At 33.6% G+C, this 24,260-nt stretch overlaps 2 protein-coding genes across 3 annotated transcripts in view; both read left to right on the top strand.

Moving 5' to 3' along the window:
• LOC127861225 (uncharacterized) overlaps nt 1–24,260 on the top strand; it is a 323,777-nt gene that overhangs the window by 103,255 nt on the left and 196,262 nt on the right. The gene's annotated exons all lie outside the window — the stretch shown is intronic.
• The window catches only part of LOC127861230 (uncharacterized), a 235,241-nt gene that overhangs the window by 14,719 nt on the left and 196,262 nt on the right, over nt 1–24,260 (top strand). Inside the window, exons 4-7 of one of the 2 annotated variants that reach the window (XM_052399647.1) lie at nt 4,697–4,792; nt 5,676–5,771; nt 6,218–6,323; nt 7,041–8,188. In XM_052399647.1, coding sequence (XP_052255607.1) covers nt 4,697–4,792; nt 5,676–5,771; nt 6,218–6,323; nt 7,041–7,449 — 707 coding nt within the window. In that variant the 3' untranslated portion in view covers nt 7,450–8,188. Of the gene's footprint in view, nt 1–4,696; nt 4,793–5,675; nt 5,901–6,217; nt 6,324–7,040; nt 8,189–24,260 lie in introns of both variants that reach the window. The other variant, XM_052399646.1, reaches the window with a different exon arrangement.

The raw sequence follows: 24,260 nt of genomic DNA, 5'->3' as shown, positions 1-24,260 counted from the left end.
AACTAGTTATATTTGTTTCAAAATACATTTAAGCATATTGATATATTTAACTTTGCTTTGAATAATTGTTCATTGTTTTTTTCATTCTGCCTCTTCTAACCATGTTAAGTATGGCACCCACCTAGCCCCTGTACTGACCTGTGGGTCATTTTTATTGTCATATGGGCTGGGATGGTCATGGAAGGAAGAAAGTGTAAGATTTTGAAGGGACTTGTTCACATATTTTGTGAGAAGGTTGACTGACATTAGTCAGTGATATAACTAAAATAAATTAATACAGCAACAAACTTAAATTAAACAAAAACAGACATATACCGGTAACTACAAATTATACAAATATATAGCAGTACATATTGTATGGTATCGTAACATGCTTTTACTGTTTTTTTAATCTGTATATTATTTTAAGTAGGCATGTTTTAATAGACATGCGTATCTGTGTTTAATATTTATTTTATGTTATTTCATAAACTGTATTATTTCCGTTTTAAACCGACATTGTACGATTTTGGCAAATATTTATGAATTTATATAAAACGTGTAAAAACGTATTATACATATATTTCAATATAAATCAAAATAAAAGTTAAGAAGGACATGTGTCGAAAAATGCGAAATAAGCCTGACATTTAATTCTGAAATCGACAATGTCTGTACAGCCGAGTTCGCCAGCATGTATATCATGCATGCACGATGTGAATCTAAATTTTGTTTTACGGATCATTTTAATTTCCTGCAACGATATATATTCATACGACGCACGAACACTCACTCCGAACCTAATAAAAAGATGAATGTTTCGGTTATTGTAGGAAAATATGTACGAAATATATTCGTCACAATCGGCTCAGGGCGCTAATTTGTCTTTGCTGCATTTTATGAAATTCGTCTTCAATGTATATTTTTCTTGCCTATGTTGCGTTATTGTAACATATTTTAATCAATATATTACAGTTTAACACATACAAAAATCGTATGGTCTCGCTTTAATAATATTTGTTAAAATAAATTGCGAACTTTTCAACCAGTTTATGTTATATTGTTCCATCTTAATCTGTAAAGAAAATGACACTTACACAGGGCATCAACAAGAACGATCAAGAACGTGTCCTTTAAATATTGCTCAATCTGTGTCAGTTTCCAACATGTATGGGGAAAAATTGTTGCCTTGTTTTACTGAAAAGGGATTTGATTACAGAACATGAATATATCTTTACACATTTTCTATAAAATATGTGTTCGTCGTTATTAGTAAACAAATTGACTGCATAATGTTACATCAATTACTGCCAGGAGAAAAAAAGTCAGTTGAGGAAGCCAAGAAATCATGCGAGAATTTCTAGCTGCTTACCTAGTCTGGAATGTATGGGTTTAGTTTTAACCTACGCCTCATATATTTTAATTTGAGTAAAGATTTATGTTATTCAAATAAAAGTTGGTTTGCTATATTCTCATTATTTTTTTCTAAAAATAAGGTATGTAGTTGACACTTGGTCGTAATTTCATCGTTCCTCAAAAGGTTGTAACTTAGTTGCTCTGTTCTCTTCCCTACCATTGAGTAATTAAATGGTAATTAAAATGAATGCGTTTTGGTTTCCTTTTATTTTTGTTTAATTTGAGTTGCAATGCTATGAGGCTAAATTTTATTTACACTTTTTTGTATCATGAATATTGCCAAGTGTGAGGTTGACCGTTCCAAGGTGACCCTTTATTCTTATATATGTTTATGTTGTTTTGTATTGTGCTGTGTTGTACTATTTGGCAATTGGTCACTTGCCTTAAATTAATGACCAACTAATTGCAAGGCACTTACATGCAATACTGCTCCAGCACCTGGAGTTTCACTTCTTTATTTGCAATGAAAATTTAAAGATATTATGTTATTCACTACAGTAAACATATAAGAACAATGATTAAAATATTCTATGTTTTCAGAATATGCACAAAACATGTGTTTATCATTAAACATTCGACATTTTTTTTATAACGATGCGCACACTATGACAAGTTTTGTCCACCAGTTTATACTTTTAAACAAATAGATTGACGTTTTTAAACGCACATTCCAATGACGTCATATTGTGGATTCACTTATTTTAAGGAGTTCTCTTTTTCGCACACCTACCATTTCTCCAATTTATGATCACTGGGATATTTACCAATTAGGTTTTCCGCAGTCTGTGAAACGTCGAATCAGATCAGCCGTAAAACCCTATGCCGCTATGTTTGAACATAAGACGTTCTTCTGACGTTGATATGAACTCTTTGTAAAAATATAAGCACACCTTTGGCATGTTAATCGTTTATTTGAAAATAAGTTAATAGATGCACAGCCTTTAACATGCTTTTTCAAACTTTCAATGTGTAATGAACTGCTTGAATGCTATAACCATAAAGTATACATCTGCAATAAAGCCTGTCTATAGTGAACTTATCAAATGGCACTGAAGTCAGAGAGACATATACCTGTAATACAAGTATAAAATTAATTACTGCAAAATCTAAAAAAGATGAGCATTACTTTCTACCTGCCTTTCAAGCCCAAATGTGAAACATTTAAGTATTTTAATTATAATAGACAGCTTTTTACACACAAATATAATACCTAAAAATCTTACCTTTTACTGTAAGGAAAGAACTTTCAATGAGAAAGGTGTTGAAACAATTATATTATTTTACCATCTTAGTGGGAGAACAGTGTCTTTTATCAACATAAACACCGATAAAGTCATATTTCTCCCTATCTAATTACCCATTAGCACAATATTTTGTGTTTCCTGTTGATATAAACCAGATACAGTAATTCTTTTACAAGGTAAGGGCTTCATATTATATTTTTTACCTTGAATAAGGGGCACAACTGGCTTATGTTAAAATGATTTAAGTGCGCTTAAATCCTTTTTGCACATGTATTACCTCTCAATATGTATGAAAACATATTGTGCCAAAAAGGCTTAAGTGCTATTAAAGCTTTCTTGCAGTCATGAAAAGGATATAAAGCATTCTGGCATACAAGGGATTTGCCGATAAGCACTAAGTGCACCTTGGTTCTGTCGGATATACTATGTTGTATACAAGATATGATTCCAGGGAATAGTGCAAATTAAAGAGTATTTGAATAGCTTTCTAAACGTGCAAAAAAATTGATTTTTGATAAAAAGTGCACTTACCACGTTCTGGCTCTAACCCCTCGATATTAAGATGATTTAGAAGAAAAATCGTCGTTGGCCCGTAATACTTGTTGAAAACACTTTTTTTCTTTTTTCCACGCCATTTTAAAGCCAGTTTTAATAGCGTCCTAATACGCTTTTCAGCTATTTTTACTCTTCGACTGTTGTTGAAAAAAATGGCACCAAGAGGTCGACACTTATCAATCAAATCCGCTTCTGGAAATCCCGTTGTTTAATAAAATGGGCTTAACTGTCAAAAACGCCTTGCAGCTTTAAATTCGCATATTTTTTTTTGGGGGGGGGGGGGGGGGTGGGTGGGTCGGGAAGAGTGTTAAGAAATAAAGAGAAACTACTTCAATTATATTTTCATTTCATTAATAGGAATTTTCTCCCTTGTCAATTTAGTGTTATTCTCAATTCGTGCCTTTTTTTATCAAACTTTAATCAAATTACTTCTTGTACATTTGTACGTTAAGCAATAGAATGTGTATGTTTTCTTTCTTTCTTGTTCTCTGTAAATTTATAAATTATTGTTATCATTAATAAAACTCATATACAAAGAGCACGCTTGCAAACATTTGATATATATTTGTATAATATGTCATACAATTATGTTTGAAACATTTTATAAGACATCATTTATAGATTAGTTTAACACTAGATTTAACATTTAATTTTGATGTTGTACATGTATTAAATGTTTATAATCTGTAGTATGATTTAACGAATAAATAAAGAGAACTCGAATTAACTGTTTTTAAATACAAATAAATAGTAAAAAGTAAATGTTTGAATCTATAAAATGCTTTGTTATAAAAAACAGACGAAATTTATATTGGGCCATAACGTAAGAAAGTACAAGAAATTCCGAGCGCTTATTTCCGATGCGGCATTTGGATAAAACGGTCCTAAGACTGTGTATAGAATGAATCTCGTGAGATACACTTCAAATACTTCTATCATTTTATTTATACGTATAAAACACTTTAAAGGGCCCTTTTCATGTATTTTTTTAATTGAAAAATTGAAAAAAAAATGTTTCAGATTCGCACATTTTCGTTACATTTATGATACTTGCGAGGTAACAATAATTCTGACATTAACCATGGTTTAACATATTTAGAATATATAATATATAATTTGACGATTCAAAAACACGAAAATTATAACGCGTTACAACCGCGTAAAGATTGAATCATTTGGAGAGTACTGTTGTTATCGTTATATTTGTTGACACTACGAGGATTGCTTATATAAAGTATAAAATACACCACCTACTGTGTGAGCACGGATGGCCGAGTGGTCTATATATTAGACTTTAATTCCAAGTGTCAGTGGTTTGAGCCCAGTTGAGGATTACTTTTTTTATTTATTTTTTATTTTAGTCTTGTGATTTTATTACTGGCGCTATTTAGTTCCAATGTTTACATTTATCAAGCATAATATGATAAACTTCAATACAAGATCAAAGCTGTGAAACGGTCCTTTTAAGCTATATTGTTTCTATTGTCCCTTTGTTTTGCTAGCGGAAGACCTCATAGTGCATTGTTTAATGCTCAACCAACATGGCGAGTTACGAAAAGACAACTGTACCAAAAGCTATTCGTCTGTCTGCGAAAACGGTAAGTAGAAATAACTTAAAACGTTCGATTAAACTTTGTTTACCGAATGTTCATTCAACCACAATGATTTTGAGTTTAGATAAATACGAATTATAGTTTAATCGCGTTCGTGAATGGAGACTTTTCTAATAACTGTGGAGCTAAAGAAGGTAATGCCTTTTGCAATTATTATTTCAAAGATGCGTATGCTTGTCTTTGTTGATTATAATTACGGTGATTGTGATGGTAATCCTGCTGCTGCCGCTGTTGATTCTGCTCTTGATGCTTATGATTTTGCTGACAATGAAGATGAAGAATGAGAATAAGATGATACTGATGATACTGATGATAATCAAGTTGCTTTTGTTTTTGTTGATGAATAGGTTACTTGTGGTGGTGTTGACGTTTACAAAGATTATTTCAACATTAAATTTTGATGTATTGTAATTTTAGTCAATAAAGAACAATTTACAATTCTAAAGCGTAGTACAATTATTGCCATTCATAAGAAAGACCATGTGTTGTTTATTCATATGTAAAAAACTGTTACTTCTTGTGGTGTTGACGAACATTATGTCGATATTACATTTCGATTTATTGTATGTTTAGTCAACTCAACAACACTTTGCAGTTTTAGAGCGTATTAAATAGTAATAACCATACATAAGACAGGAAATGTATTGTTAAGTCATATGTTAAAAACCGATACACGAAACCAATATTTCGATAATAACAATATTGAGAGATTTATAAGCATTTCGTGTTATGACTATTTTAATGCGGTATTCAGGATCGGGGTTTACGTTTCGTTGTTCAGTGCGTAATGTAATAACGACGCATTTTTAAATTATCGAGTAGAACGATCGGCGAGAATGATGTTCAATCTGTTTGTTCACCCTTTCAGCAACTGTTCACGACACAATACAATACAGCGGACAAGAGTCGAAGGTGCCAAACTACGATCCGACGTCACCGAGCACACCCATGACCACATCAGCGGGTACCTCAGAGTTTGTGACGTCACTAGTTACAACGGAAACCAACGATGGCGTTGATTTAACCACTAGCGTAGCAAACAAATCGTCCGATTTGCACAATTCCACTAGCGACCATAAAAGTCGTGCCAAGGGTAGTTAGATCGCTGTGTTAGGAGTCTGTTATTCCTTCCCTCCAACCACAACCCTCTGAAGCCAACCACATCTCCCAAAATAAACGTTCTCAAAAACGTTTAGTTCATACTAATTAATGCGTGTTTAATACACCGCAGAATCAAAGAACATTATGCAATTTAGTTAGTTTTACATATAGTTTAGTTTTGTGCAATAATGCTATATGTCTATAGTAAATTTAAGGCTGAATATGGCTAATAATAACTATAATGTATTTGTATGATATAAAATACAAGCAAAACTGAAATGATGTGCACTCAGTGTTTTTTTTTTCAAGATAAACCAGTGATGGAAGAGAAAATCCTCATACCACTTATCTGCGTGGGAGTTGCCGTGGTAACGGCGCTAGTGGTCGCCGTCATTTGCTGCTGCAGAATCAAACGGTATCACCTTGTGTATTTTGAAGCTTATATTTTCCTTCCTCGCTTGGTACTGAATATACGTCTTTCATTGAAGCCATAAATTTTAACACCGTTATTCACATTTGATTATAATAATTTATGTTAAACACACAAATGCGTCATACTTTAATATAACTGCTCTCCAAAATGCCCAGCCACTCACCTTCGTGAACTGAACGAATTATGCGATCTGGTGACGTAATATCAATGGGAAATTGCGTGCTGCTTGTTGATTATTCGTTTTGCATTCCGTTAAAACATCCATAGAAACTAATTAATAATTTGCGGCTAATATTATTATTATTATTATTATTATTATTATTATTATTATTATTATTATTATTATTATTATTATTATTATTATTATTATTATTATTATTATTATTATTATTATTAATATTATTTACGATAAATTGGTTTGAAATATATAAATTCAATGCTTGTATGTATTTAAATGTCGGAACACATGAATCGGGTTGGCAATACAGTTGAACGAGATAAATTTTAAAAATGTCATAACTGCCTTTGACCTTTAATCAGAAGTGAAAAGTCAAGAAAGTAGTCGGTTATGTAAATGAGGCAGCAGTGTTATGGCCTGTAGGCTTGCAAAGTACAAGTTTACATGACACCTATAGTTTCCTTCTATAAAGTCATTTAACTGTAGGATAAAATCAGAATTATTGTGTGTTTGCCATACAGGAAATCGAACAAAGACCGCAGGCCAACCTTTTCCGACGGCAACTCCAAAACGGCGGACTCCGTAAATTTTAAAGATGCTCAACACTACGAAGTTAGTGACATCAGCGAATATGCCATCCCCTCGGACGCAGTAACGGGCGGTCCTAGAACGGCACGGCCTCGTTCGTCCATTATAGAAGGCGAATACGACGTTATTTCCAATTCCAGAGCAACGGATAAATCCAAACGCCAGGTGGCGGTGGTGAAGGCTTACAGCCACGTGGCAATTGTCCCAGCCAATCAGAGACGCGATAGCGATTCAAATATGGAAAACGCATACGACGTGTCCACGTTGAATAAGCAAACGACCGTGACAATATTACAACAGGACGGCACTGGAAATGTTTACGGTCATTTGGGGATAACATAACTGTAAATAGAGAACACATTTTATAAGTTTAAAAATGTGTTTGTCATCGTTCCATACGCTTAGAATTGTTATCTAGTCGATATAAAATAATACAAACTTTAGAATACGTATTATAACAACTCAAACGGCTTTCGCTCACATTCACTCCTATATGTTGTATACATTGTATTTTCTATTGAACATTCAGTTAATGTTACCATATTAGTTCTACTTGTCTTTTCCTGAACTTTAATTGTTAAACTTTTTGTTACACACATGATCCCACATTTAATTTGAACATAAAGATATGGAAATTTGTAAATGTGGCATCGGATAAAATAAATATTGATTCATTTATAACATGTATTTCAATTTGATATTTGTGGAATGATTTGAAATTTTGTAGTAAGGGTGTTGGTTTAAGAATATTTTAGTATGTACATACGCGTTTTCAATATGTCAAAGGCTTTGGTAGAATAGACTAAAGCGTTTTCTTGTGGAAACATGACTTGTAAGTTAATATATGTTGTTATTGAACATGTTGTCCTAGGCAATTGCAGTGTATACTTTTGTATTTACATGTTGGAGTATGATTGTTCAGTGCAAAGCTTTTATAATTCAATATGGAAGCCATATACTGTCAGTGTATGCTTAACGTTTGTATGATGGATTTTATCAAAACCGGAACATGTTACAAATACATGTAGATGAGTCCGGTAATTTATACATGTGTTTGTGGAAGCAACAAACACGGTTGAAGGTGAGTTTTTCACATTTTGATTCAAGTGCTCATATAGTTATGTGTTTATATATATATCAATGCATGTGCGTACACACAGGCTAATCAGAGACGACACTTTTCGCCTAAACTCGATTGTCGCTAAGAGGAGACTTTCTTGAAACGAATAATATAGTAAAATCGGAATGTGTAATCCCTGATTAGCCTGTGCGGACTGTATACGCTAATCCGGGACGACACTTTACGCACACGCATTAAACCGCTATTAAACAGAGCACGGTCCAATTATTTAATACTATGTTGACATTTAATTGTGTATGAGTCTTTTTCTTATTTATTTCAGTCGCTTTTGTACAAGTAATTCATCGATGCTTTGATTCAACTATTATCAATCGTTTTTGTAACAAACGCAATTTCTATATAAACTAAATACTATGTTCAACGGTCTTGAGTTATAACATTATTAAATACAATTAATCGTGCAAACTTCGCAAGCTGACATACGTCGTTTTGTACCGGAACAAAGCGAAATTAGTTTTATACTACACTGAAAAAGTATATGCTTGTTGTTTAGATTACAATATCGGATTTGTCCTAAATGCTTCAAAAGTACAAGACAAAAACCAATTGTTTATGTCCACTAACATCTAAAAAATATATGGCGTTAGGTGATCAAAACCTTTTTTCTCGTTACCTTTTTACTTTCAACATGTTGTAAGCACTTTTACAACGGTATTCAATGTCAACTATATTCTGTATATGTGTTTTCTAAAATATCTCACTTAAGCAAAATTTGCAAATATAACTGAAAGTGAAAAAGAGGTAGAAAACTCGACATTGAATACCAAAAAAACAAGAGTTAACAGTCGGCACCAAATAATATTGGTCGATAGGTTGGGTGAATCAATTACACTTTAGGCATTGTAATGGTTTGATCATGTTGTTTTCTTTTAATCAATATTTTGTATAAGTAAGAAGTGTTTTGATGTGATAGAACATACTTGAAACAATTATAAGGTGGTGCTCTTATATTATATTTAAAAAAGTAAACTATGACATTTTCTTATAACAAAGCTTTATAAATTTCCTCTAATTTATTTACTGGCTGTACAAGTTCGTTCCTGAGAAGACGCAAAATGGTATGATCTGCACATTGATATTACTAACGTTGATTTCAATTCAATTAAATTTGAAAATACAACAACTTGATGATGGTTATAAATAAATAATAGTTTACGTCATGTTGTTCTTTTCGACATGACATTTTTGCCAATAGTAGCTTAGTTGTTACTCACTTATTATTTAGTATACCCATTAAATGTTTGACATGTCTTTAACTAATTTTCATTCAGGTAACACTTGCATGATTACGTATGTGTTCATATTGTTTAGTGGTGCCTTTTTTAAAACGAATAATTAACCTATTTTGCATTGATATGCGATAAAATAATGACACTGATAATACCATACGTTCTCCGTTTTTTTTAATGATGGCGACTATTCCTTCGATTACGAACATTAATCCAACTGCCACACCGATACATACGCCTACAACTTAAATAAAGTTGAAAGGTTGATTTACTTACCCTAAACCCTATTCAATAAAATACCAACATACCGTCTTCTTAGAACAACGATGACCACTATTGATACAACAACACACATTATTGCAACTGACAAGCCGATACCGCCACCAACTGCTGGAAACTCTGCAAATATAGAATTATAAACGACCCTTGTATCTTTATTAGGCTTTAACGTTATAACAAAAAAGGATTGCCGGCAAAGTTTTAATATCAAATCCGAAATGTATTCATCTGTACGTTGAAATACAATCCTTCAAACGGATCTATACAAGATAATTTCAAAGTAATGTCATACTGTCCGAATATTCAGATGATGAATGTTCAGGTGTAGGACTATCACCCATAGAAAATGCAGATGCTAACACTGTTGTGGACGGTTTCGTAGAATACACAAACATGTTGGTAACTTGTATTGTGGAAGCAGTTTCGGGTTCTATGAATTGGTTAATAGGTTTAAGTTATTTGGAGGCGTTTTGCAATTGCAACCAACAGTATAAACACATTGTGTCACTCACTATTAATATTTAGGAGCTGTTCTCTGCATCTATATATACAATAAAGCATCATATAATATCATAAAGCATGCGCTAAACTGAAGTGACACTGAAGTTTAATTTAACAAGTGCAATGTTGAAAAAAAAATCAATTCCATTCACCCAGTAGCAACTGTTAGACTACAGCGTGTGCATCAAAGCTACATGACAGTAATCATAGTGAAAAAGTTGACTTTTGTTCTCGTGTTATGTATGTAATGGTTTCAACTGCAGAACAGCGCAACTAACGTCCCAGTGGTCCTTACTCGTCGGAAGTTTGTTTTACTTACATTTGAATTGCTGTATTCATCAGCTTTTTAGTTTACTCGTCCAAGCAATTTCGACGTTGTGGGCACAACCCAATGTCTAACGGATATGACAAGAGGTATTTTATAGATTTATATAAAGCGAAATTAACTAGATCGCATATTGAAATTTCCCTTTAGATTAGGTAAATCATTTACCTTTCACACACAGCGCTTTTTGTTTACAGAACCTGCAAATCTCAGGAGAGAACTACCTCTGTCCGAAAACACAAACGGCCCCATCGGATAAGTTGATTCGTCTTTAAAACATAAGTATTACCATATGTTTCAAATTTTTATTTCAGATAGATTTAGCATGACCACTACGAACATACATGGCTTTTTTGAGGAGTATATTTTTCAATTCTGATTTTTTTTTAATTTTATAACAATGAGCATACACAATAACCAAATAGTTGTGCTGTATTCGTAGTGTTTTTGTCAGTACTGTTTCACACAATTTATTTATATTACATAAAATACGTGTAATATGTATTACATTCTATTATTACAAAACTTACTATCAGCTATTGATCTTTTGATAATTGGAGTAGACCGGAGATTGCCTGTCCAGTAATATTTTCTGGGTCGCTCGTTGAATCCAGTGTTGTTAATACTTCTCACAAATGTCGGATGTTTGATATTCTTCAAACACGCGTTGTTCCCATCTATCCAATTATTAGCAAACATGTCTTTAAGTATAATCGCTGTCGGTGATACAGCGGTGTCTTTAAAAAAGCAGTCAATTTTGAATAATGTCAGCCTTATGTCGTGTAGGAATGATTTATCTCTGTCTTGAGTTGTCACCTAATTTTTTAACACAATATTATAACTAAGCACTGAAAATGCCATTGAATCTTTTTCTCAACATTATGGATTGTATACCTATTTTAAATGATACGAGTGGGTTTAAATTCAAACGTATTTACACTGACTACATAATTATTGATTCGTTCATAATAAAATAATTGCATTCGTGCACACTTAGTTTAAATATGCCTCTGTAAAGTTGAGTTGTGTTCGTTATCGCAGTTGATAAATTAAATGCCAATTACCTGTTTATGACAATTCGCTACAAATCACTTGTATTGGATAGTGTACTTTGCATTCCCTCTACACAAAATATGGATAGTTGTATTGCATACAATCTCCTTCAGTGTTACTGATGTGTGGAAATTCTTGAGTGTCATCTCCGATTGCTGAAAGTAAATCATTCAAAACTAACATGTTTAAAAAGAAATACCAAATATATATTGTGGAAGTACACACAGCTGTTAGGTGTTATATTCATAACAGTTGTGTCATATATAATTGCATGTATAAGTCGTTTACAGATGAATGAAAAACACGTTGATCTACACTATAATCTGCTTTATATAAACTATGAATATATGTATTTACAAAATTTTCGAATTTAAATGAATCATAAGTACTGCAAAACAAATCATTGTCTGGTGGCGGTGGCTTTGTAAGAAACCACAATTCAGTATATTCAGGCTAATCCTCGATGTGTACGTAGGCAAATTATTCGACATAAACACATCAATAATGTTAAATCATGCTTTATCATTGACTACTTTTTATTATAACATCAATGAACATTACATATGGTTGTATGTTTGGTCCAAAATGAAAATTGACCCAAGGTTTTTATCATTGTATCCGATTGGTACGTTTATAAACAAATACAATGGACATGTAACATTAATCTCACAGAGTGCTACAACCACAATAATCCAATAGAACGTTGATAAGTAAAAGGTTTTGGTGCTAAATCTTTTGCATATAATGCTTGTGTTCTGTGGAACAAACTACCTTCCTCCTTAATATTACCAGTAAAGCTAATTTTAAGTTGTCAGTAAAAACTCATATTGTTAATATGTAATCATAATTTTTGATCTATATAGTTAGTTTTTAATTGATCCACATTTTAATATATCTACCTTTTAATGCAAATAATTGTGTTTTATAGCTCAAATCTCTGATATTCATCTCACGCCTCTCTATGTCACTACCATCAATATCCAAGGACCACAATGGAAATAAGAGATTAAGTTCTCTTTTTGTGTAATCCTTGGTATAATGTTATTAGCATGGTTTCATTTGTCATCCATGTTTATTGTTTACCATCTTATCATGTATGTAAATATGTTTTATCATGTTGTATCATTATATTGAAATAAATCTATCTATATGACAATTTCCCACAAACGATGTTTAATTGATACAACGATCAATCAAAATACTTATCATTATTGAAAGTGTAATGAAATGAGCATGTGTGAGCTTGATTTGGCATGAATTTGTGTTATCTTAAGACACGTTTATAAAGCCAATCTTATATTAAATCAGTGTTTGTATTTTGAATTCAATCCTTACTAATTTTCCTCACAATATATATATATATATATATATATATATATATATATATATAAATAAGCCTGTGTATTTCTGTAATAGTGAATGCATAGTTTAATTACTTATTTTACTTTTCTTGAATGTTCGTAGTGTTACTCATTATTTAAAAGTGTTGGCCTGTTAGAAAATACGTTATACATATCAATTGTTCAACAAAATGCTCGACAGTCGATTTCATGTTTATGTAAACGTCAATGTAGAAAACAAACCGTAATAAGACTTGTCGTATATTTGATCAAATGGAAAGGCTGTCTAATTGAGCCATGTTACATCGATATATGTACAAATTACAAAGAGTCGGTCGTGGAAACTGTAGGGTTTATCATTATGAAATAATCTTGAATCTTACATACCATTTATTGTAATGAAATTGGCAGCGCACTTCGAATTATGTTTACACTCATCTTGACCAGTCTTCGTTTGACAATTTGGAACCATCGTTATTTTTGACCCGCATCTACATTCAGTGGCTGTCTTTATAAAGAAATTAGAAAAAAATCAATAACGGCCACCGGAAAAACTTTGCGAAACCGAAATTTCGCAAACTTAAGTACCCTTTTTCTTAAAGATTTGCTACTTTGAGACATAGTATGCGATAAAAGTCTTATCGTTGATTAATAATTGGTTATTTTCACTCAAAAAAAGCGTTTTCTTCACTATGAAATTTATAAGCAAAGTTGGGGTTCCCATGGGATTTTTGCATTTTCCCATGGGATTTTCGATTTTCCCATGGGATTTTTTCTCCCATGGGATTTTTTTCTCCCATAATTTGCAAATGGGAAAAAAATACCATGGGATTTTGAACATTTTAAAAAACGTGTTTTATTTGCGTTTGCAAGTATTTTAACGTTATTTAAGGACTGTATATTGGTTTTATGCCAATTATATATAAAAATATATAGTAATAAAAAAATGCCATTTTAAAATGGGAGAAAAAAAATCCCATGGGATTTTTTTCTTATTTTGAGAGATTTATTCATGAAACTTTCAGAAACATCATATTTTATGAAATTATGATTTTTTTTTTCCAATGGGATTTTTCAGTTTCGTAAGCCGAATAAGTTTCTTAATGCGAAAAACAACAATAAAGGAAATAATAATTATAATTTTGAATAATAAATTGAATAATATAAATAACATGAGTAGATGGTTGAGTCCAATTGGTGAGTATGCCAGCTTAGAACCAGTATAAATGCATCGCAGACAGACAACGCTGTCATACTGTACACACCGCTGAGTAACAATCTTTATTGCCTTTCCTTTTTTCAACAGAAAATGAACTCCGTAGTATAATTGATCTTATATATGCCCTCTGCTTTTGAAAGCGTGCAACACATTAACATAACAATAAGTCCATGCCAAAAACTATGTGCAAATTCCATTCAAAGCTATATACACATTATAAAGGTCAGATGACCCGCGTCATGCGAAAATGGGTCTTATGTCATATGCGGCCAAAGTTGGTCCATCCTAGCTTGTCCAACCGCGCAGTCTGGTCAGGTTCTACGCTGACTGATATATAAAGTCAAGCCATGATTCGTGGTCTCATATCCAAACTCGGTAGCTCCTGTGCGAAACTTTCATCGGAAACGACGGCACCGAGACGGGCGCTCGAACTTTGCGGATGCGCGTTATATGTTATATATAATAGCGCGATGTGTTTTTTCTTGCCTCAAATTAGTAAGCCTTATCAGCGTTTTATTGTGTTCTTTGCTTCTACTATTAACAAGAACTTCAACCGATACGAACATGAATTTTATTTTAATATGTTTATTTAATGCTCGGAAAACTCATTGTATATTTAGACTACTACTTATAAAACAAAGTCGGGTTTTCAACATCTGTTTTCGGCATATAAATTGTTATTCCAAACCAGATTTTACGCACTTTACTGTACAAAATACCGTTAGGGCCACCGTGGCTACTCATTAAAATCCAGAGGGCGAGAATGCGAGAACGCGAAAGTACGATGACGACAGTGCGACAATACGATGGCGACAATGCGTTCGTACGATTGCGAAAACGCGCTAGTACGATGACGACAATGCGACAGTGCGACAATACAATGGCGGCAGTGCGATAGTACGGGGGCGACATTGCGATAGTCATATCGTACTGTCGCCGTGGTATCATCGCAATGTCGCCATCGTTCTATCGCATTGTCGCCATCGTATTGTCGCACTGTCGCCATCGCCTTTTCGAATTGCCGCCATCATACTATCGCGTTATCGCATTGGCACCACCGTACTATCGCACTGTCGGCTATCGCCATCGTATAGTCGCACTGTCGCCATCGTATTTTCGCACTGTCGTCATCGTATTATCGCACTATCGAACTGTAGTATTGTCGCCATCGTACTATCTCACTGTCGCCATCGTATTGTCGCACTGTCGTCATCGCACTGTCTGATTGTCGTCATCGTATTATCGCGTTCTCGCATTGTCGCCATCGTACTATCGCATTGTCGCCATCGTATTGTCACCCTGTCATCATCGTATTGTCACATTGTCGCCATCGTACTATCGCGTTCTCGCGTTCTCGCGTTCTCGCCCTCTGGATTTTAATGTGTAACCACGATGGCACTAACGGTATTCCGTAATACTGCTAAAGCACAGTATGATTAGGTCACTCCCAATGCTCAAATCTCTATGTCTATTTTAGTAACAACACATGTCTATGGAAGGATATTTAGGTAAAAGTTACATCATTCGTGGTGAATATTTACATTATGACTGATGCTTACTCTAATTTGCTTTATGACAATTCCAACATGCTTGTTGTCTATTCGTTTATACTTGATGATTGCTGCAACATTACATCATTCATGATGAATATTTACATTATGCATGATGTTTATTCTAACATGCTTCATGACAGTTCCAACATGCTTGTTCTCTATCGGTTATACTTGATGATTGTTTCAACATGCTTGGTGACTATCCAAAGTTTGTGTGTTCATTATTCCTGAAACCAGTCATAATCGGTTTTGCCACTAAGCGTCATTAACAACGGCAGTTAGCAACAGGCAGTAAGCAGAATGCAAGTTACTAAATTATGACAACAGGTGGCGCGCGTTTATTTTCCGTATGTTGAATAAATTACTTTTCGGAAAAAAAAGCGAAAACATCCGAATCATTTTGACTAGTAAACTGAATAAGCTGAATTAGTTCCCTTCGTTATATAATCTCCATTAAACTAAATACGTTCATTATTGCCATGAAGACCAGTAGGTTTACACAATGAATTGACTGCCGTGAATGTTTTTGATATTTGTAAGATGCAATTGGATTTCAAGAAATTATACATGTATTTTATTCAGAACATAACGGGGCTGATGTGTTGGAATTGTGGCCCTTCCCTAGTCCAAATAATTACAGTAGACGTAATCTACCGATGTGCATTGCATATCGACCTCATATTTATAAAGTAGCCCAAACCCCCATTGCCACAGACCTGTGCGTGAAACTTTCAGATTTCTCTAGTCTGTTTACCATGCTATAATTACAATTTCTATAAACACATATTTATCATTTTATGACTATATAATGTCTGTGGTATAAAGAGAAACCTGAAAGTTACAAGTACTCGTGTCTAGTACTGTACAACTATTGTACTCCTCGTTGAGAAAACAACTACTTCATCTACATGTGTTAAAATATCATAAAACATAATTTTCAATCAAGTTGGAAAAAATCAATAAATAAATGTCATATAAACAGGTTTGTCATGAACGTTGACGTCGCTCTTGGTTACCAGAAAAATTCCCACGCACGGATTTCAACCGTCATTGTTTACAATCAATTAAGTGCATAAGTACTTGAATTTGTATAGTGTTTTTTAAAAGTGTCCAGCTACAGGTGGTTAGCGTGTGGCTATAATACTAATTAGTGAAAACATATTTTGGAATGATAAGTAATCATATTATAACGAAAAATCAACTTTTCTTAAAAAAATAAGTTAAATATATATTCAACAAGGTATCCAACTCGAAATCATCCGAAAACGGGATGCATCGTTTTAAACAGCCATTACTTCATCAATTTTGCAGCGATTTTCACGATCTTGGTCTTATTCAACGCAGAAATAAATTTCCTTTCTGGTAATGTATATGTCTTGCAATATTTTTACAAATACTGGGTCAACTTTTAAGAAATAACACGATACACAACTCGCGTGACCCAGCTGTGATTGATCAGACAGTATTCATGACTGAAATCTTCACGGGGAAAAGGGCATTTTCCCTGCAAAGTTCACGAACCTCGATACCATAATTCAATAAAACGTATGAAAAAAAAACATTCTTACCGTGCTTGCCGTAGAATTATGCATCAAAACTAACTGTCCAGCGCATTTTCAAACCTTTGTTTACATACATTTCAACCAACATTTTAAACACAAGAGTGATTTCATTGCTCCAATGCGGAGTTGTGTCTTTACAACTGGAGATTTCATTCATAAATACGGTCTGATCGATCACAACTGGGTCAAGCGAATTATGTATAGCTTTATTTCTTAAAATTTGACCCAGCATGTGTAGAAATATAACAATATATATACATTTCCTAAAAGGAAATTCATTTCTGCGTTGAATAAGACCGGGTAATGAAAATCGCTGCAAAATTAATTTAGTAATGGCTGCTCACAACGATGCACCCCGTTTTCGGATGATTTCGAGTTGGATACCTTGTTATATATAAAACGATAGTGATTTTTTTATAGAAAATTTGATTTTTCGTTTTAATATGATTATTTATCATTCAAAAAGATATTTTCACTAATTATTATCATAGCCACACGCTAACCACCTGTGTGTCCAGCACGTGTGCCGGGAGAACAGGGCTTAATGTATTTTTTGTTAAGCTCTATAATATTTATATCTAATCTGTATGAAAAAATGTCGGTGAACATTATTGCGCTGTTAATTTTTGAAAATATTGAGGCATTCGTTAATTATGGATCTAAAACGGAACATTGATCCGCAAAAAAAAACACCGGGCATATTGCATATTAGATCGGACACATGAAATTATTTCGAAAGAAAGCAATAAGAGTTTCAATTCTACATGAGTAAGTCTCGCTGTGCACGATTACGCTCTTACTGCTCGATATATTTGACTCTTGGCAAATACCTAGTGTTTTATTTTGCTTAATCTAAATTGTGTCATGCATCTATATGTACTTAAAGCAGCATGACCAACAGCTCTTTCATATGTGAAAGAGATTGACACGAAATACCTACCCATCTATAATAAAGTTTATATGTGCACTTCAATATTATAGTTTAATAGCATTTTATGTGGTGCAATATAAAAGTACTCTAGTAAATTTGAAATTATGAATTCGATTTCCTCTCAACATACATGCAAAGTTCCAGATAACGTTTTCAGCAAAATCTTGGTTTACACTCTATAATAATACAGCCTTAAAGTCTATTATTAATTCTTTTTTTTCAGGTAAATATAATTTTTGGCACATCCGCATTTAGGTTTATAGTCTAAGAAGAGCTCATGACAATTGCCGGGTTACAGCAGACTTTTTGCGATAAAAGGACCAGATAATGGAAAACGTTCGGCTTTTCGACTGTTGTAAAGATGGTCTGTTATTCATAATAACGTTAAAGTGCTGTTGATTTCATAATTGTAATGATGGCCTAGACGAGTGGGAACTCATTGATAAAATGTTTACATTATATGCATTGATATTGAGTTTTACGCATGATCACACATTTTGAATTCTTATTTTATTTTTCCAATGTGTAACCGTACGCACAGAATTTAAGTCTATTTTTTTACTAAATTTAATTCAATTTTTTACGACTTTAAGCGTCTTATCTGTAGCTCTGCATACATGCATTAGTAGCATATATTGAAATATATCCATAGACTTTCTTTGGTTATTGAAGGTAAATTACTGTACAAAAATTATGGTTAGTCATTAACCAAAAAAAAGTTAAGTCTACAAACACGCGGTTAATTTCGGTTCAGTAGCAAATATCTTACAAAGGTGCGCAACTTCTCCTATAACATAAAATTTCCGTTATACGCCGTAAATTTCCGTAGTCCTCCGTAGCATTTCGGAATGACTGTCAATTGACATCATTGTATCATGCATGATAGTATGTTTCTTTGTGCTTGGGTGAAACTCACATCTTACCATCGCGTTAATTTATTAAACGCATTAATATTTGATTCCATTATGCAATGCGCCTATTGCACAAGTCTCTCTGCACAAACCAACATACACATATGCAGCATGCAATTAACGAACAAGAATGTTGCATCTGTACACATGCATAATACCATTAAGCAGAATGTAAATAGACATTGGACATCAGGCAAGATGTAAGTGTCATCAAGCTTGAAAAGGTGTCTACATACTAATTGAAAGTACCATCAAGAATCATGACACAGTCACAAAGAAAGATGTAATTTTTACCTAAATACCCTTCCATATTTGTCGGCACTGTGTGTTTGCTTAATTTCACTGAAGAACGTCTACTGGTAAATCTTACAAAAAAAGTGATAAATAAGACTGAGTAGCAATTTTTTCGGCGTTGCTGTTTAACGTCAAATTTGGCCTTTCAACGAACTTCTTAAAAGCCCATTGAATTTTAATGAAGAAGTTTCCCGCTTGTAGGTCCGAATGAATTAAATCAAATTTTGCAATTGGCAATTTGATAGAAATCCCCATAAAACATTGCACATAGCTTTCTGAAATAAACAGGCCACATTGAACGCATTCACGATATCCAACAGCTCTCTTTGCAAAGACCTATCTAGTGTTTCTTGGCCGTGTAAGATCTATAATTAGAACATCGTCACCTAAACATCTACTAATAGAAGAGCATATTTTGGGGAAACAAATTCAATAAGAGTATAAAACGTCCACGATCAATAATTTGTAGTTTGTTAAAGATATCACGGCAGTAAAAACATAGCACTTTGAAGAGACCACAATCTGGTACATTTGGTCAATTGTTGCGTCCGTGGCGGACAATACATTTAAAAAAGAAAGCGTACAAAAAAGCAAACACAAAGGTCTTCGTAAGCTTGTTTTAATCTTAAAAACACATAATCGACAGTCATACCAATCAAATACAATACTAACAGTCAGCACTCTAGAGATCAAAATTGCGGATATAAATATTTAGTTCAGGGATATCAAGTGTATCAAGTTCGAATTCCGGAAAAAAATAGCCGGTAGTCTGGGGCATTAGGTCCCTTACAGGGATAAAAGGTAAATCCCCGCCCGAGCCGTAGCTAATTGATTTATTATAGTCTTTCTAGTTGCAATTTCTGGTGAGTACAATGCGGAATATTACGGATATTTGCAACATGTCGAAGATTTTCGGAAAGTAGCGAAGAGGTTTTCGTCAGTTAATATTTATGTCCGTGCCGGCCGCTAACTTATCAGAGTCAATAAAAAAGAACCAGGAAAAATCGGTACCGATCGCAAATTTCCGGAATTCCGATAAAGCTTCAACATTATTTGTTCTCAAATGATCGCGTACTCGAACGAATCTGTCCCTACGCCTCCAACTCCCTTTAAATCTCATCGGACGTACATTGATCTCAAAATCTATCCTTGACGACTCAAATCATATTTCCTGAATAGTTTGGCCTATTGACGTCCCTGTTATTATAACAATGGTCTTTTGGATAAACAACGCTAAGTTGTTGCAATATAATAACCGTTTAAAATAGTTACCGGTTTTCAGCGATTGCCAATATTTTGCTTTTGTTTCTCATAAGCATATGGTGCTTGGTATCTGCTATTGACTCCTATGTAGATTGCAAATATTACATAACCCTTACAGCGGCCGAGCGCAGATATCTGCACTTGGCCGCTAAAAAGAAAAATCTTTGCGCATTAATTTAATTCAAATCTCATTATCATAATCAAAATCATCATCATCGTCGTCGTCGTCACTACTACCACCACCACCATCATCATCATCATCTTCTTCTTCTTCTTCTTTCTCCTCCTCCTCCACCTCATCATTAACAACAACAGCAACACCAACTTAACATCATCATCAAACAACATCGGTAGCATACAATGTGCTTCATCAACCATACATAATTATATGCGTTAAAACACCATAATAGAACAGCATGAATGAAGCTGTCTATTACTCTTTTATATTTCCTATACCAATATTTTTTTTCGTTAATTGAAGGAGTAGTTGAAATCTTCTATAAAAGCCCTCCCCCCCCCAAATAAAAATAAATAAATAATAATAACCCTAGCAAACAACAATAAACATAGGTTAGTTAGTATACACTGTGATTAGCAACCATGCATAATGAATGTTTATGACTTCGGACCGTTGTGATCAAATTTAAAAAAGCAAGATGGTATGTATGCGGCACACAACACATAGATAATTATAGTTTTATACCTTAAACGTAGTTCATCAAAATAAAGATAAGTTATTATCTGTGTAATACTTTAATTAGGTTTATAACGTATGCATATTTGTCTAAAACTTGTGAAATGTGATTCGTAAACCGACGACAACATTATCATTCGGACCCTTCTCCCCACCTAACAATCGAGATTAAACACCTGTGGAGATCCCGATCTTATCAATGAATAAACCGGTTCAATGATGTTAAGTCAAATAAAACATACTATTACTATCCAAATAAATATCTATCAAAAAATGTAAATTGATATACCTACTTAACTAAAACTAAACTTAAACGATTAGCAAGAAAAATATATAAAGAAGAAGCAGGCAAAGTAGACAAATTAATTGTAACATATGTTTTCTCAGTCTCCCACTGTTGAACAATATAAATAGTATTTATCGCCACCCCAAAAGGGATCTTTATCACACGTTTGGCTCAACTAATATATAATTGTGACAGGACAAACTGCCAACAAATACCTTGTTAATGTTTTATACATAACTCCAATCAAAGGTAAACTTCCAAGGAAACTGCGGCATGTTAAAACTGTTGATTATGACAAAATGTTGTTAAGTACAAATCAGTACAATAGCGTCTGTTATGTGGCCTATACTAATCCAGTTAAATAAAACTTTAATCGCTGAAAAGTTTAGATTTTTACACCTTTAAGAAAATATATATAACAGTTCTTTCCTGTTTTAACAAAATGATACATTTAAAAATAAATTATGAAGCATCGCTAGCAATAGTAGAAAGAGAAGTAGAAGGAGAATTATTATCATTAGTAGCAGTAGCAGCAGCAGCAGCAGTGGCAGCAGCAGCAGTAGCAGTAGCAGAATCAGTAGCAAAATCAGTAGCAGTAGCACTAGCAGTAGCTGTAGAAGTAGCAGTAGAAGTAGCAGTAGCAGTAGCCGTATCAGTAGCCGTATCAGTAGCAGTAACAGTAGCAGTAGCAACAGCAGCAGTAGCAGTAGCACTATCACTAGCAGCAGCAGCGGCAGTGGCAGCGGCAGTGGCAGTGGCAGTAGCAGTGGCAGTAGCAGTGGCAGTAGCAGTAGTACTATCAGTAGCAGCAGCAGCACTGGCAGCGGCAGTGGCAGCGGCAGAAGCAGTGGCAGCGGCAGTGGCAGTGGCAGCGGCAGTGGCAGCGGCAGTGGCAGTGGCAGCGGCAGCGGCAGCGGCAGCAGTAGCAGTAGCAGTAAGTTTAGCCGAAGCAGTAGCAGTAGCGGCTTTTTGCTTTTTTGTTTTAGAAGTGTTTGTCGTATAAGAAGAGCGCAAGGAAGACAAATTAATTGCAACATGTGTTATCTTAGTCTCCGTTGTAGTAGTATTTGTTGTATCTACACAGCCATTTTTCAGTCACCTGAGAGACATGTTTTTATAAGAGATTTAATTGTGGACCAATACATCGTGTATTAATATCAGTGTACCCACTGGGACACCACATGGGGCGAGGATTAACAGATAAACTAGGCCTTCAATTAATTATGCGCCTAGAGGCAAGCAATACTATAACTTACTGATAATTTTAGGATTGGGATGTGTTTGTATCTTATTTGAAATTAGCTAGCTTAATTCAAAAACTAATTATAGCCTCAATATTATCACAAGAACATCATCACATATTCATTGTGCAATATATAATCATATCACCATCACAATATGCCAGAGCGTTAGTATTTATTGTGCATACATATCCTACAGCAACATTTACAAAACTTATTACAAACCAACCATTCAAGCTTTAATTAAGATTGATTTCAATTTATATTATGACATACATTAAAGATCACTGTCAATTAATTAAAAAATAGCTTGATGCTTCGTACTCAGCGATTTAAATAAAAGAAACGTTGCGTACACATTAATTGGGGTTAATAAAAAAGTCTGCAATTAAAATAATCAAATTTAAATAATACTAGATTTAGTTTCAAATTGTCGCTCAAAAATGTATCAGTTATATCAGTTACTAGGGAATCGATTTGTTTAATCTCCGCAATCCAATAAAATAATTATGGTGTTTGTATGACAAATTAATAGCTATTCGTCATTGAATGTATGGTACTCATAAAAATATTGAAACAATAACCCGAACAACAACAACATATGTGATTATGCATATATCTTTTTCAGATACTCTGTGTCATACTTTCAAAATTATCCTCATTAGATTCATAATAATAAAATAAACACTATTGCAATCTTAGTAAAAACCAACTTAGCCGTTATGCTAATGATTTTATGTTCAGTATGCGTGTACATTTCAATATTATATAACAACAAGTGTTCACAAATACCTATGTTTAATAAATATTAAAAACATGAGAACCAATGAAGGTATTGCATTTTAATAGACTAGTTTTACCGTGTGTGTACATTCATATACAATCTTTTGAAAATCACACTTGAGATAATGTCTTTAGGTTTTGCTATTTCTAATCGATTTAAACACCATACAACCACCGTATTTTCTCTTACATTATAAATTTCCTTACATTTCCTTTTTAAGCCAAAATATTTATGTTTTCATGATTCTAAATTTTCGGACATACGGATTTTCGTACATTCAGTTAAACAGCGCTATTTTATCAGATTTTGGCCCTGTTTTTGCTTATCTGGTGACCCTTCGGTCTTGCATTTTTACAACCGGATTAAAGTAATAAAACAGAATCATGCCTAAGGGCAATCGACCATTACATTTGCGTACTTGGGTAAATTACCTTGTAAACCTCTAATAAGCAATGATTCCTTCCAACAGCGTTTGAAATGATATCGTATTAAGAAAGCCAAACGTTTATTGTTTTGACTTTTTATATATTATTTCAGTTGATTGCAA

The sequence above is a fragment of the Dreissena polymorpha genome, chromosome 15, assembly GCF_020536995.1.
Source record: "Dreissena polymorpha isolate Duluth1 chromosome 15, UMN_Dpol_1.0, whole genome shotgun sequence".
NCBI lineage: Eukaryota > Metazoa > Mollusca > Bivalvia > Myida > Dreissenidae > Dreissena > Dreissena polymorpha.
The sequence above is the reverse complement of the archived record's forward strand: the minus strand, read 5'-3'. Positions and strand labels throughout refer to the sequence as shown.